Source organism: Cinclus cinclus, chromosome 31 (genome assembly GCF_963662255.1).
Source record: "Cinclus cinclus chromosome 31, bCinCin1.1, whole genome shotgun sequence".
NCBI classification, from domain to species: domain Eukaryota; kingdom Metazoa; phylum Chordata; class Aves; order Passeriformes; family Cinclidae; genus Cinclus; species Cinclus cinclus.
The window spans coordinates 2415280-2431025 of record NC_085076.1 but is presented as its reverse complement, the minus strand read 5'-3'; the positions used below and the strand labels follow the sequence as shown (position 1 = coordinate 2431025).

At 47.7% G+C, this 15746-nt stretch overlaps 1 protein-coding gene across 1 annotated transcript; it reads right to left on the bottom strand.

Annotated features, from left to right (window-relative positions):
- Positions 1-13021: 13021 nt before the first annotated feature.
- Positions 13022-15300, bottom strand: LOC134055133 (uncharacterized). The gene is made up of 3 exons (XM_062511264.1): positions 15228-15300; positions 14702-14952; positions 13022-14551 (listed from the first exon to the last, which is right to left on the bottom strand). Exons 1-3 carry the CDS (start codon positions 15298-15300, stop codon positions 13022-13024), a joined length of 1854 nt encoding a protein of 617 aa, XP_062367248.1.
- Positions 15301-15746: the final 446 nt, after the last annotated feature.

Genomic DNA, 15746 nt, shown 5'->3' with positions numbered 1-15746 from the left:
GCAGGGATTTGGGATTGTGGAAAAAAGTTCTTGTTTTGATGCCCAGGTGAGGTGGGTGGGCACGGGGAAAGTGAAATTAAAAAAAAAATAATAATAAAAAAAAAAAGCACGGAGAAAGCGCCCTCAGAGGTTGGAATTCTTCCTTCCGGAGAGTTTAACGCCCCTGAAAAATTTTGCACGATCCTTTGTCCCTCTGAAGGGAACCCCTGGATTTGGGCTGGTCCCAGAAGGAGGAGTCCACCCTGAGGCTGGTGAGGAATTCCAAAATTCCAATCGTTCAAGCACAGCGCTCAGACCTCCCCCAGCCCCCCCCACCACCCCCCGAAAAAAAAAAAAACATTCAGGGATTTGGAATTTATCCAGATTTCCCATTAAGGAGAATTTCCCTGGAAAAGAAAATCAGGAAACCACTGTGATAATGCAGAATAATTTTAATGGCAAAGGAAAGAAGGAGGAAAATAAAATAAAATAAAATAAAATAAAATAAAATAAAATAAAATAAAATAAAATGTAAAGGGTACAGGGGACCAGGTGAAGATTCTTCACTTTTATCCTGGAATTTTGGAATGGTTTTGGTGGGATCATCTATGGGCAAAGGACATCTCCCACCAACCCAAGTTATTCCAAACCCATCCAAACCAGCTCTGGACACTTCCAAGATGCAAAATTCACATTTTTGTGGCCAAACTTTCCCACTGGGTTAATTTTGTATAAAAAAAAAATCATTTCCACAACTATTTTTTCCCTTTTTATTAAAATTAAATATAAGGAGATTGGTTTATTCCCCTTCCTGGCTTTCCTGTGGTGAAAGTGAAAGCTGGGAAACAGTGACGGGATCGTGTTCGTGTTTATCCCAAGGAAAAGGGAATTTCCTGGTGAGTAATTCCCATAAAAGCTAAGCCAGGCTTAATTAGGCCTGGTAGGGAAAGGCTTTGTCAGATCTGACCACATCCGGGGTTTTCCCCAATCCCAATTCCTCTGGAAAACCAGGGGGAAAAAAACCCCAACAAATTGATCCCACAAACCAAGAGTCAGGTTGTCCCAAAATTTGGAGAAAATGGAATTTAACGGCTTTGTTCTTCCGCTTGGGAATGTCTGAGGGGTGGGGGACAAAACCCAACTTAAAAAAAAAACCTCAAACTGCTTAAACTGAACTTAAATTCCCAAATCTGCTTCGGACGAGCCTTTGGATCAGGCTCGGATCCTCATCACACTTCCAAGGCCTCTTTTTCTTCCTTTGCCGCATCCGCGTTTTCCGTTCCCGGCTTTTCCGGCTCTGGAGTTGGCACCTGGCTCCCGTTCCCGAGCGGCTGCCGGCTCCCGCAGCCGCTCCTCCGGCAGGGATGGATCCAACGGGAATTAAAGATGTAGGAGCAGCGCGACGCTCGCCGGGGGCCGGATTTTGGGATGAAAAGCCCGGAACGTGGGATTTGAGGTCCGTGGGACCGCAGGGAGCTTCCCGCTGTTCCCTCCGGCATTCCCAAGGATCCCAAGGCCATTCCCGAAGATCCCGGGATCATTCCCGAAAATCCCAGCACGGCCTCCTGCGGGTCCACCCCGAGGATGGGCCTGGAGGTGAATTTTGGGATGAACTCTCCGTTACGCGGGATTTGAGCTCCGCGGGATCTCAGGGAGCTTCCCGCTGTTCCCTCCGGCATTCCCGAGGATTCCGAGACCATTCCCGAGGATTCCGAGACCATTCCCGAGGATCCCAGCACGGTCTCCTGAGGGCAGGTGCTGAGGATGGGGCCCGGGAAGGTGATGGCCACGGGAGGAGGGAAGATGATGACGCGGGAAGCGCCGCAGGAAACGACGCAGGGTTGGCTGGAGCCGGAGGCCGCCGGCCGAGGGAATTCCGAGCACATCTGGGAGAAACCAGGCAGAACCTGCAGCTGGAGCGGATTTTTAATTCAATATTTTTGATTTTATTTATTAATTTTTTTAAATTTCTTTTTTTTTTTTTTAATTATTTAATTTTCATTGTTGCTTTCAATTTTCATCCTGGTTTATAATCTTATTTTTTTTTTAATTCCATTTTTAATTTTTTTTTTTTTTTTGCAAAAATTCTATTTAGTTTTCATTTTTATTCTTAAAATCTCATTTGTCTTCTAATTTTATTTTTTTAAAAATTAGATTTAATTTTCATGGTTATCTCAAAAATTCTAACCAGTTCTTAAATACAATTTTTTAAAAATTCTGTTCAATTTTTTAGTGTCATTTAAAAAGAAATTGCTCACATTTAATGTTACTTGTACATTTTAATTTAATTTTTTTTAAATTTGGCCTTTTAAATTTTTATTTAATTTGCAACGCTATTTTTTAAAAAAAAAAAATATTTAATTTTTATTTTAATTTTTTTTCCCCCACCCAGCTCAACCTTCCCAGGAAACCACACCCTGGCTTTATCCACACCAGGATTCCAGGATTTTCCATCCCACCCCTTCCCAATTTGTTTATCTCCGCATGCCCAGCCCTCACTGGGATAATTACCTGCAGCAGAGGGTAATTAACCTGATTAATTATTAATTCCAAAGCCTGGGATCCCTCCTGGAGCACTCCCTTCACCCTGACAGCTCCGAAATCCGCGGAATTCTAGAAAAAATCCTTTCTCCGGATCAGATTTTTTTTCCCCCTGGAGCCTGAATCCACATTCTTGTGGAATTTATTCCAGGATATTAATTCCAGGATATCTCCCGGGATTTACCTGTGGGGTGAGGGCAGTTCCCGACAAAAATTCCTGAAATTTTTATCCCTGGAGGAATCAGGGCTCTTCCAGAGGCTCCTTCGGAGGTAGGTGTTGGGTTAATCCATCAAATTCCTGTTTTTTCTCCAAAGATTCTGCTGGAAAATCCCAGGGGGATCCCATTATTTGTCTCACAGGGATTCCCATGGAGATCAAATTCTCTTTTTGGAGAATTCCCGAAGTTTTTGGGTGGGAAAACAGCAGAATTGGAGTTTCTTTTTCCCAAAAGTGGGGTTTTGCTCCATAGAAATTCCCTTGGCCAGTTGGAAATTGGGGAGAAAGAACTTTTTAGGGAAAATGGACTCAGTTTGGATAATTCGGGCAGGAAAATAAGGAGGAAAAAAAAAATATTTTCCTCTCTTTTTATCCCATAGGAAAAAAAAAATATATAATTGAAAAATAATACAATTTTGGAAGGTAAAAATGAGAAAATCCCATGTTTCCTCTGATTTTTTAAAATGGAAAAATACGGATAAAAGGTTGCTGAGCATCCTGACCTTTAAAATCCCAAAACATTTCATGATTTTTATCACAAACTCCTCCGAATCCCGACGGAATTAAAATTAAAGCGACTCCTGTTGCTATTGGCAGTTAATTGGCAAAAACAACATTCCAGCAGGATTTCTGGGGATTTTAACGAGAATTCCATTTTCAAGGCTGGACTCACCCCGGGTATCCACCAAAACCATCCCCAGCATGGAATCTCGCTGGGAATTTTTGGAGCCACGGAATCCCCGTGAAACCCAAACTATTTATTTCGCTTTCCCCAAATTCCGGAACGGGAGGGAGAGGAACTCACCGAAATTCCAGGAAAGAATCGCCGGGAATGTCCGGGGGAGCCCCAAATCCCAGGAGTTTTATAAGAACTCCCAAACTTCCAGGAAGCTGAGGCACCCTTTGGGCGCGAGGTTTTAATTGCCCTCCCCTCATGTGTAATAATCTTAATTACTGGCAATTATTTTGGGCTTGTTTACCCGCGTTGTTCCCTTTTCCATGGGAATTCCTGGTGGGTTTTTGCAGGAAAAGTGAATTCTGGAGGGGATTTTGTCATTTCTGGCTGGATTTTCCAACCCTGGGATGAGAAGGGAATTCAGTCTCATTCCAACCCTTTCCCTCTTCCTGCTATCCCAGCTGGCTCCAAGCCTCATCCCAATTTTTCCTCGTGTTAAAAATTCCTAGAGGGAGGCTTAAATACGAGAAAAAAAAAAGAAATTTAATCAATCCAGTGGAAGCTGAAAAAAATTATGGATTTCCTGGAGTTTTGCTGATTTCTCCAAGGATTTGGGTGGAAATTCAGAACTGAGAGAATCCCAGAATTCCAGAATGGATATTTCACCGGATTCACTGGGGTTTTTTTATGGAATTCTTTGGCTATTTTATGGAATTTTCTGGGGAATCTGGGGATTCTTCAGGCGGGAAAGGGATCCCGTTCAAACCTGGATTTTCGGAATATCCCCACTAAGGGAAATCCCGACATTCCCTGGACAATCTGTTCCAGTGGAAATTCCTGGGATCTAACCCCTGCCCCTGGAAAATTCCCCCAGGCTGAGCTGGGGCTCCTCCCGAGCTGCTTTTGGGGTGATTTTTGAGGAGAAATCTATTATTTTACTTCATGAAAATGCAAAATACCCGGAGCTGGGCTGGAGAGCAACATCCTGTTTATTTGTGGAAGAGGCACTTCCATCCAGGTGGAACATTCCAGGGCTGCTCCGAGCCCCGAGGTTTTTTTGGTTTTTCTTTTTTTTTTTTTTTTTCTGGGATAATTTGTTATTTATATTACAAATTTGTTATTTATATTTATATATTTATATTACTTTGCATGCATAAATCACCCGCGAATATTTCCTGATGTGTTTTGACATCCCCCTCGTTGTGTGGGAACCTCGTTATCAGGATTATCCTGACCCGAAAAACAATTCCAGAGTTTTCCAAAGTATTTGGGGTTTGGATTCCTCCTTCCCAAGAGAGGTCCATCCCATCGAGCTCTGTTATTGCAGATTTCTGGGAATACGAGGGAAATGTTATTTAATGTCCTTCGCTAATTCCAAATTATCGTGGATCTCTTGGAGGGTCCTGAACCAATCCCTGCTCGGAGCCTTCCTCCTTAAAAACAGCCAAAATCTCCGGAAAAAATCGGAATTTTTATTCAGATGCCGCTTCACCTGCAGAGCATCCAACCCCTCCCGGAGTGGGAACTCATTTTAACCTCCCGGTTTTTCACCGTGCGAGGAAAAACCCGGCAAAAATTCCCCTCGGAATTCTGGAAGTGAGAACTTTGGGGATGGGATTTTTGATTTTTTTTTTTGGGATGGGGACGGAATTCCCTGCGCAGTTCGCCGCTGTCGCCACCAGGCGGCGGCACCGCCGCGAGGCGCTCTTGGGTTTCCAATTTTATTTTTTTTTATTTTATTTTTTTTTTTATTTTATTTTTTTCCCCCAGGTCTCGTGAATTTTCCAAGGGAAAATCGTACCCGGAAAACCTCGGGATGAGGGAGGGAAAGGGGAGGAAAGAGAGCCCGAGGATCGTCCTCGTGTGGACACGCTGGAATTATGGCAAAATTTCGCGGCTGCTTCGAGACCCCGGGTTTTTATTTTGTCCTCTCAACACGGCTCCATTATCAGCAGCAAATCCACAGAATCAGATTTTTACAATTAAACCTTTTCCTGCTGATCCATCCCCTCTTCCTCATTTTTTCCCCTCTTCCTTCTGGGAGGAAAAGCGAAGGAAATTGAGAATATTCAGCCTGGAGAAGCTTTGGGGTGACCCGGCAGGGACTGCAGGGAACATGAGGAGAGAATTTTTTTTTTTTTTTCCCCCCAAGGACCTGGAGTGCCAGGGAAAGGGGGAATTGGGTTCAGATTGTCAGGGGAAAACTTTAATTTGGATACTGGGAAGGAACATCATCCCCTCCCCACAGTAAATTCGCGGTAGTGAGCCCAGCCCTAAAATTGTGAATATTTTCTTTATTTTACACAAAAGGAGTGGTGTGACCACAGGGAAAGGTCGGGTTTTTTTGTCGGTTTGGGTTTTTTTTCAGGAGTAGGAATTAGAAACTCTTTTAAAAGACGGAAAATAAATCAGGCAGGGAGCATGAATCAGCCGCAACCTGAGTTTAATGCGAGTGGCACAACCAGAGTAGAATTGACCCCACAACAATAAAAACAGGGCGCAAAACGTTGTCACCGAGGCGCTCAGTTGAGGTTCCGAGAGGGTCAGAGCTCCTCAACCTCACCCCGACACCTTCCCGCTGCTGGAAAATCCGAATTTGGGGTCAAATAAAACGGGGGGGGGGTCGTCGTTCTGTGAGCTTAACGTGGGCACGATACGGGTTAGAACCAGGCTTGGGGGGCAGGACAGGGAATGGAGGGGGGATCACCCCAACACTGGGCTCAAAGGAGCAGGGAATCGCCCCAAACTTCGGCTCAAAGGAGGGGGGGGGGGAAATCACCCCAAACTTTGGTTCAGTGAGGGGGATCACCCCAAATTTCGGCTCCAATGAGGGGGTAATCCCCCCCAGTTCTGGGCTCCATCCCCCGCGGGATCCCCAGCTGTCCCCTCCTCTCCCTCACCAGAGCCACCTGGACGCGCTGCGACTTTTTTTGGGGTGACCGGAGCGCTTGGCCGGGGCCGGGGTCAGGCGGGAGGGGCGCGGGGTCCCGCGGGGACGATGCTGGTGACCACAGCGGGACTTGCTCAGGTTCTGTGCGGAGCAGCTCTTGCCCTTGGCCACCTCCCTGAGCTGGGGACACTCCTTGGTGCCCTTGGCCACCTCCCTGAGCTGGGGACACTCCTTGGTGGCCTTGGCCACTTCCCTGAGCTGGGGACACTCCTTGGTGCCCTTGGCCACTTCCCTGAGCTGGGGACACTCCTTGGTGCCCTTGGCCACCTCCCTGAGCTGGGGACACTCCTTGGTGCCACCGCTGCTCAAGCGCTGCTCCGAGCACGAGCAGGTGACCAATTCCTGCGTCGGGTACCCCTTGGAGCACCTGTGAGGGGCCAGGTACTCCTGCAGGAAGGAACGAGCCACGCTCTGCTGCGGGGGACACTCGGTGACCCCTCGGAGAGGCAACGAGTAGCCACCGGTCATCTCCGGGCACCGCCAGGTGCACTTGGCTACCTTGTGCGAGCGGCACTCGCCCCTGCAGGATGCCGAGGAGGAGCAGCGGATGCCGCACGGGGGAAAGCGCAGCCGGCCGGGCTCGGGGCAGCGCGGAGCGCAGGGTGGGAGGCTCCTGGCCACGCGTTTCTTGTCGCCACGAGGGCTCTCGGTAGCCGGCAGGGGCCGGTGGCCACCGGAACACCTGAGTCCGGGCTCAGGGAGAGGCAGCAGCCGCGTGGTCTCGCAGGGCTCGGGGCAGAGCAGGAGACATTTCTGCACCAGAGGCTGGCACGGCAGCAGCGACAGCGCGGGGGCACCTTGGGGACAGCTCTGCCAGCGTGGCACGGGGCTCTTGGTGATGCTCAGGGGGTGGCAAGTGTTGGCGAAGGGCTGGGAGTGAGGGGGGCAAGGAAGGAGCAGCTCGGGGATGAATTTGGGAGCCGGCAGGAGGAGCGGAGGGCAGCGCTCGCCGGGGTAGTGCATGATGGTGGAGAGGGGAGGGTAGGGGGGCGTCAAACCTGCGAAAACAGCGGAAAAAACAAAAAAAAAAAGAAAAAAAAAAGAAATTTTTTTTGTTGTTTTGTGTTTTTTTTTTTTTTGTTTTTTTTTTTTTTTTTTTTTTGGTGATTCAGCTCCCAAACTCGCCCGTCACGCCCCGCTCCCCTCGCGGCCCCGTGATTCAACCCGGGGTGTGTTTGGGAGGGGAGAGAAAATTCTGTCCGAATTTCCGGATTGTTGCTCTGAAAAGGTTACAGAAAAAAAAAAAAAAAAAAAAAAAATCCGGAATTTCAGCCGGGGGTTGGTTCGGGCCACTCCTCGAACCGCAGAGCTCGCCCGTGACTCGACGAGCACCTCCCTGGGTCGCCCTTTTCAAGTTGAGCTCCCCTGCGAGATGAAAGAGGAGCCCAAAAAATGACGGGCTTGGCTACCTGGTAACAGCCGGGGTTGGCCACAAACCGCGCCGAGGGGCAGGAGGGGTTTGGGGCTCTCCGGATCCCACAGGGATTTGGGGTCTGGAATGGGGCAGGGCTCCCTGTCAGGCCAAATCCCGGCTTTTTTAGGAACTGCAGGATTGATTTATGTATATATAAATATATCCTGCTGCGTACATTTAGTGGAGGGAAGGCAAAAATCAAATTGAAATCCCAGCCAGATAAATGGATTAAATATTCCAGAATCCCAGATTTGGGATTGGAAGGGAGTTCCTGCCAGGGAGGTGTCACCGGGCTGGGAACGGCTCCAGCTTCTCTGATTTTTGGGAGAATTGCACCCAATAAATCAGATCCACTTTTCTCCTCCGGAAAAGTCTCCCTTTTCCTTGGAAATCGCATGGAAAACCATCCCACTCCTGAAAAAAACCTCCACTTTTAAGGAGATTTCCCAGGTTTAAACAGGATTATTTTGGCTAAAATTAGTTTCAAGCCTGTATTTTTTTTTTCTGAGAGTAAAGCATGGGATTTTTTTTTTTTTTTAAACTACATTTTAGGTACTGGGGGAAAAAAAAAAAAATCAAATTCTACATTTTCTGAGCACCCCGAATTCTGATTATTCCAGGATTTAAAGTTTCCTCCTCCCAAATCCTAAAGCAGGACAGAGTCACGTGTCCGGCTCATTAAGAAAACTCGTTATCTCCACAATTAAAACAATAATTGTCAATAAAAACAGCGCCGGGAAAACAATGGCAGCAATTATCGCAAAGGCTGAAGCTCATTAGTACAATGCGCCTCTTAATTAGGGGGATTATTTGCTCCTCCCACTCATTTTTAGGGGGTTTAGCCGGGAATTTTTAGGAATCGGGGATTTTTCCAGTCTGGAATTCTGTCGGCTCCTCGCTGTGAAGGAGGGGAAAAAGAAAAAAAAAAAAAAAAAGAAAAAAAACCCAAAATTGATTGTTGAAAATTCCATGGAATTCCTGCGCTTCCTTCGGGGGAGCTGCCTGGGCTCTTCCAATCCCACACCCCATTCCCACCGGGATCCCACCCTTCATGGAGCCAAATCCTACAGGGAAAAAAAAAAAAAAAAAAAAAAAAGGCAGGAAAACCCCCTCAAAAAATCCCACTCCTGCCTCACGAGAGGAAAGGTTTAAAAAACTCCTAAAACCAGGAATTAATTTTTTTTTTTTTTTTTTTAAGTAGTTAAAGTTCTCCTCAGCGCCTTCATGGGATGTTTTTCCCGTTTTTCTTCAGCGCAGCTCCAGCTGGAAGAGCCGCGCATCCCAAATAAAAAATAAAACAAAACAAAACAAAACAAAAAAAAAAAATAGAGGGTGGAGGAGAATTTGGGAATAAAAAGCGGGATTTTGGGAGTTCCTTTGGACTTACCCAGGTCATGAGGGAGAAGAGCTGGAGAGAAGTGTCCGGGAAAGGCCCGGCCTGGGTCGGGTTTTTATGGAGCTCGGGAATGCCCCAGGGAATTGGGGAGGTTGGGTTTGGCCTGGGTGATGCTTTAATTGCGCCCCAAATCCCAAATCCCGGCCACGTGCAGCTCCGGCTCCCAGGGATGTCCTGGATCTCCAGGATCCAAAAGGTTGGACCAGCAAAAAAAACAAAACAAACAAACAAAAAAATACCAAACCCAAAAACAAACAAACAAACAAACAAAAAACACAAAAAACCCACCGCAAAACAAAACAAAAAAACCTGGAAAACCAAGGATGCTCAGAGCTCTTCCCGAAATTCCAGCCTAAACAGCGGTCTTCGCTCCCCCTCCAAAAATATAAAAATAAAATAAATGGCGGTGGAGCCCCGAAAAAAAAAAAAATAAAATAAATGGTGATGGAGCAGCAAAAAAAATAAAAAAATAAATAAAAATCCTTAAAATAAATCGAGGTGGAGCCCAGCCAAGGGAATGAAGAAGGAATTCCTCATTCCCATGGGAGCTCCGGGCAGGAATCCCTTTGAAAATCCATCCAGGAAGGACTCGGGCATCCCATAATTAGTGGGACACGCGGGTTCCTTCCCGAGAATCCAGGGAAGACAGGAGGGATCATTAGGAGCCCTGGGGACAGCTCCCAAAAATTCGCTGTCACACAAAGGGGGCCGGTGCTGCCCTTTTTTGGCTCATCCCAAAAAAAAAAAAAAAAAAAAAAAACAACACCAAAATTCCCATTTCCTGCTCCGTGCCTCCCTCTGTTCCCCGTTTATCCCACCAAAAAAAAAAAAAAAAAAAAAAAAAAAAGAAAAACAAACAAACAAAACAAACAAAACAAAACCAAAAAACCCAGGGAAAACCGGGAAGGATTTTCTGTTCCCTGTTTATCCCATGGGAAAAAAAAAAAAAAAAAAAAAAAAAAAAAAAAAAAAAAAAAAAAACCAGGGAAAATTGGGAATGCAAGTTTTGGGAGAGTCAATTCTGCACGAGGGAAGAGCCTGGAATTCTTCTTTTTTTTTATATATATATATTTTTGGGTTTGGTTTTTTTTTTTTTTTTTCGTCCCTGGAATATTTTTTTTTTTTTTAAATCTTTTTAATATGAATCCGACACTCTTGAGTTGCAGGGATTCAGGTGAGATGCCTGAAAAAGGGGGGAATTATCATGGAATTGTCATGGAATGTCCTTCTTGGAAGGGATCAAATCCAGCTCCAGGCCCTGCTCAGAATTCCCAAAATCCCACCCGGCTCCTGGGAAATTTTTTCTGGGACCTTGGGAATGTCACCATTCCATTGGTCAGCGCCAGGGCTTGAAAATTCCAAAAATTTGGAGCATTTTGAGTATTGGAATGTTGAAATATTGGAATATTTCGAGTACTTGAACATTGGAATATTGGAATTTTGTAGTATTTGGATATCTGAATATTTGAATATTGGAGTTTTGAGGTGTTTCAATATTAAATTATTTGAGTATTGGAATATTGGATTTTTTTTTTAAATATTTGGATATTTGAATGTCGGAATATTTGAGTATTGGAATATTGCAATATTAGAATTTTGGAATTTTGGAATATTGGAATATTCGGAATATTGAGCTCCAAATTGCGGCCCACAACCCAAATTCCCATGTTTATTTCCTGCTTTCCCAGGAGCACGGAGCCCACCCCGTGATTTCCATTTAAATTCCCCAGCTTCCCCTGGCTCCAGAGGAAATAAATCCCAGGGACACGGCTCCGGTTTTCCCAACCGGATCCCAAAATTCCGAGGGCTCCAGGGAGGAACCCGAAGGCAAATTCCCGACTCTAGCCCCGGATTCCTCTCACTTTTATGGATTTTCCCTCCCCTGAACAACAACAGCAACATCAACAAGGAACTTTTAAACTCCTTAAATTCCCTGACCTAAATTTTCAGGGATAAACAAGCGTCGGAGCGTGGATTAAGCCGGGTTTTATGGGAATTCCTTGGGAAGCTCGGGATCAAGGAGAGCTGCTAATTCCTGGTTGTGAGCGTTAAGGTGGTGACCTGGCATTAAAAACGTCCTTAATTAGCACCCAAATGTCCTTAATGAACATTTGCGAGGCCCTTTCATCTCCAGGAGGCTCCTGGGATATTGAGGAGGGATCATTATTCCAAATTAAACACTGGGGAAACTGAGGCACGGCTGAGTCAGGGCCGTCCTAAACATCCCCAAACCCCGGTGAACCCAAAAAAAAAAAAAAAAATCTGGAATCCTCCCAGGAGGATTTTCTGGAAGATTCTGAGGAGGGGGGGTGGGGGGTGGGGGGAGGGGGGGAAGCCAAGAGGCCGTCCCGGAGATGGGACAAAAAAGGTTATGGAAGGGCTGGGAAAATTGGGGATGTTTGGAATATTTGGAATATTGGGAATGTGGAGACCTCAGAGTCCCTGCCAGGATCTCCAGGGAAGATGGAGAGGGATTTTTCCTCAGGAACTGCAGGGACAGGACACAGGGAATGGGGTCAGGGGCACAGAGCGGGAATTTGGGTGGGATTTTGGGCAGGAATTGTTCCCTGGGAGGAATTCCTGGCCCAGGGAATTCCATGGATTTCCCATCTCTGGAAGTGTCTCAGGCCAGGTCAGATCCACCTGGCAGAGTGGGAGGTGTCCCTTGGATCTTCCGGGATCTTCAAGGTCCTTCCAACCCAAACCTCTCCAGGATTCCCCGGGCTGCTTTGGATGGGATATTTGGGATAAATCCTTCCCTGGCCCAGGTGATTCCATGGATTCCCCATCCCTGGAAGTGCCAAATTCCAGCCTGGAGCCGCCTGGGATAGGGGGAGGTCTCTGCCCATGGAATGGGATGGTTTTGGCATCCATGAAACTCAGATTATTCCAGGATTTTATCCCGATTTTCCATGGATCCAACAAGTCCTGGCAACCCAAAACATTCTATTAAAGAAATATTTCACATTAAGTAAAGATGTTGAGTTAAAGAAATACAATAATAACAACTATTTATAGTATCATTAGCAAAATAATAATAACAATGTTAAACAAACATTTTTAAATTATAAAAGAAGAAATTGTTTTTAAAATTTTAATTTATTTTTTAAAATAAAAACTCACCAAGAGGCGGAAACCCAAGATTTTAATCCAAGGTCAGACAAGAATTTTTATTTAAATTTATATATGTATGTAAAATGCTTGTATATTTCTGTAAATAAAATTTCTTTTCAGTGCACATCCAGTCCCGAATGTTCCGGAAAACTCCGAGCTTTTTGGGATCCAGCTCAACCAGAACATTCCATCCAGATTCTGGGAATAAACCTGGAGCTGGGATCTGGCCCGGTCCTCTCAAAGACCTGGGCTCCTCAGATCATTCTATTCTTTCTTCTATTATTTTTTACTTTTTTTATTTTTATTTTTATTTTTATTTTTATTTTTATTTTTATTTTTATTTTTATTTTTATTTTTATTTTTATTTTTATTTTTATTTATTTTTATTTATTTTTATTTTTACTTGCTTAAAAGTCATGATTTCTTGAGCTGGGATCTGGATCAGTCCTCTCAACGATCTGGACTCCTCAGATCTTTCTATTCCTTCTTTTCTAATTATTATTTTATTATTATTTTCATTTTTATTGCCTGAAAAACACAATTTCTTGGAATTCTCTCGGAACTCAATCCCATGACACCAACACCTTGCAGCAGATCAAGGAAGGATCCAGCGGCACCTGGAATGTCACCACGGGAAGGGAGGGAAGCGTCGGAAAAACCGGGATCACGCGGGTGGGAACAGGAGGAGATAAAGAAATCCCGATTTCCCGGGGATTGTCCTCGTCACGCTCCTGTCACCAGGGCCACCTGGGGGCCGAGCAGTATTTCTTGGAGTGGCTGGAGATCTTCACCCCTCCAGGCTGCTGGGGGACAGCCTTGGTGGCACTTTGCTGGGGGACACATTTGGTGACACTTTGCTGTGGGACACAAACTGTCCCATAGTGCTGGGGGACACACTTGGTGGCACTTTGCTGTGGGACACATTTGGTGACACTTTGCTGGGGGACACATTTGGTGGCACTTTGCTGGGGGACACATTTGGTGACACTTTGCTGAGGGACACAAACTGTCCCATAGTGCTGTGGGACACATTTGGTGGCACTTTGCTGGGGGACACACTTGGTGACACTTTGCTGAGGGACACAAACTGTCCCATAGTGCTGGGGGACACATTTGGTGGCACTTTGCTGGGGGACACAAACTGTCCCATAGTGCTGGGGGACACACTTGGTGGCACTCTGACGAGTGACACTCTTGGTCACACACTGCTGTGGGACACATTTGGCCACACCTTGCTGGGGGACACATTTGGTGGCACTTTGCTGAGGGACACTCTTGGTTACGCTCTGCTGAGGGACACAGATTGTCCCATAGTGCTGGGGGACACACTTGGTGACACTCTGATGAGTGACACTCTTGGTCACACACTGCTGTGGGACACAGATTGTCCCATATTGCTGGGGGACACATTTAGTGGCACTTTGCTGGGGGACACAAATTGTCCCATAGTGCTGAGGGACACACTTGGTGACACTCTGGTGAGTGACACCCTTGGTGGCACTTTGCTGAGGGACACACTTGGTGACACTCTGGTGAGTGACACCCTTGGTGGCACTTTGCTGAGGGACACACTGGGTGACACTCTGGTGAGTGACACCCTTGGTGGCACTTTGCTGAGGGACACACTTGGTGACACTCTGGTGAGTGACACCCTTGGTGGCACTTTGCTGAGGGACACACTGGGTGACACTCTGGTGAGTGACACCCTTGGTGGCACTTTGCTGAGGGACACACTGGGTGACACTCTGGTGAGTGACACCCTTGGTGGCACTTTGCTGAGGGACACAAATTGTCCCACTCTGCTGCGGGACACAAACGCTGGCCCCGCCGGTGTCACACTGCTGCGGGACACACTTGGTGACACATCTGCTGTGCCACTGCTGGGGGACAGCGGCGGTGACGCTCTGCTGCTGCTGGGGGACAGGCGCTGTCACCCACTGGTACGAGATGCGCTGGGCCGCGCGCTGCTGGGGGACACAGGCGGTGACGCACCTGGGGACACCCTGTTGGGGACACACGGCGGTCACACACTGCTGGGGGACGCACCTGGTGGCACTCTGCTGCTGAGGGACGCCCGCGGTGACGTACGGCGGCCGCGGCACGCAGGTGGTGACACACCTGGGGACCACCTGCTGCTGCTGGGGGACGCGCTCAGGCGGTGGCACCTGCAGCTGCTGCGGCACGCACCGGGTGACACCGGTGACGCCCGTCACGCTCTGCTGTGGCACGCACGTGGTGACGCACCTGGGGACGATCTTCTGCTGCTGGGGGACGGGCGGGCACGGCTGTGGCACCCGCAGCTGCTGCGGCACGCACTGGGTCACCCCCACCCGGTGTGGCACGCACCGGGTGACACCCGCGCCGCCGGTCACCCGCTGCTGCGGTGGCACGCCCGTTGTCACCCGCATGGGGACAATCTGCTGTTGATGGGGCACGCAGAGGAGCTGGCGGGGCACGGCCCGGGTGACATTTTGCTGGTGGCACACGCTGGAGGACATCGCCTGCTGCGGGGGGACCTGGCCGGGCGCGGCCTGGGCGATGCAGGTCGTGGAGTGCCACCGCTGAGCCGGGAAGGGGACACCAGGGGACAGCGCCACGGGGTCCTGGTGGAGAGGAGGGAGGTGCTGGTGGAGGTAGCAGGACATCTTGGGGACACGTGGCAGGACTGGAAGGACACAAAGGGGTTGGAATGAGGTGAAGTCTGAGGTCGCTCCTAAACCCAACCCATTTGGGGACACCCGAGGAAGCCTCTGGTCCCCAAATCTCGGGGACATGTCCCAGCTGTTGGGATTTTGGGACTGGGATTTGTGCAGGAGGCACTGGTGGAGGCCTCAGGGACATCTTGGGGACACAGGAAGGACATGATGGGGTTGGATTTTAGGGTCCCTCCCCAACCTGCTGGCTGACACCTGACAGGTAAGTGCCTCGCGGTCCCCTCACCTGGGGGACACGTCCCACCTGTGCCACCATCCCAGTAGGGCCCCAGCAGCACCCGAGGGACCCAACCCCTCATTTTTAACTCTGAGCCACGTCCTGAAGCCAAGCTGGGGACATTTGGGGACACTCAGCACTGAATGTCATGCAAAAAAAACCCCAATTAATTAATTTAATTAATTAAAACAAATGTCCCTCATCCCTTAACTCCCCTTTTTTCAGGGGCAAATCTGGGATTCAGACACTCAGCAGCAAACACCGAGAGTCCTCTCCCACTTCAGCGCAGAAATTCCAACCAATCCATTTTAAAAACCTCTCCCAAATAGATTTTTTTAATATGGAAAAATCAGGAATAAACGGGAAAACTGTGATTCCAGAATCCCAGAGTGCTTTGGGTTGGAAGGGACATTAAAGATCAACTCAACCAATGCCATGGGACACCTGCCACCATCCCAGGTGGCCCCAACCTGGCCTGGGACATTTCCAGGGATGGGAAATCCGTGGAATCATCTGTGCCAGGCTCTC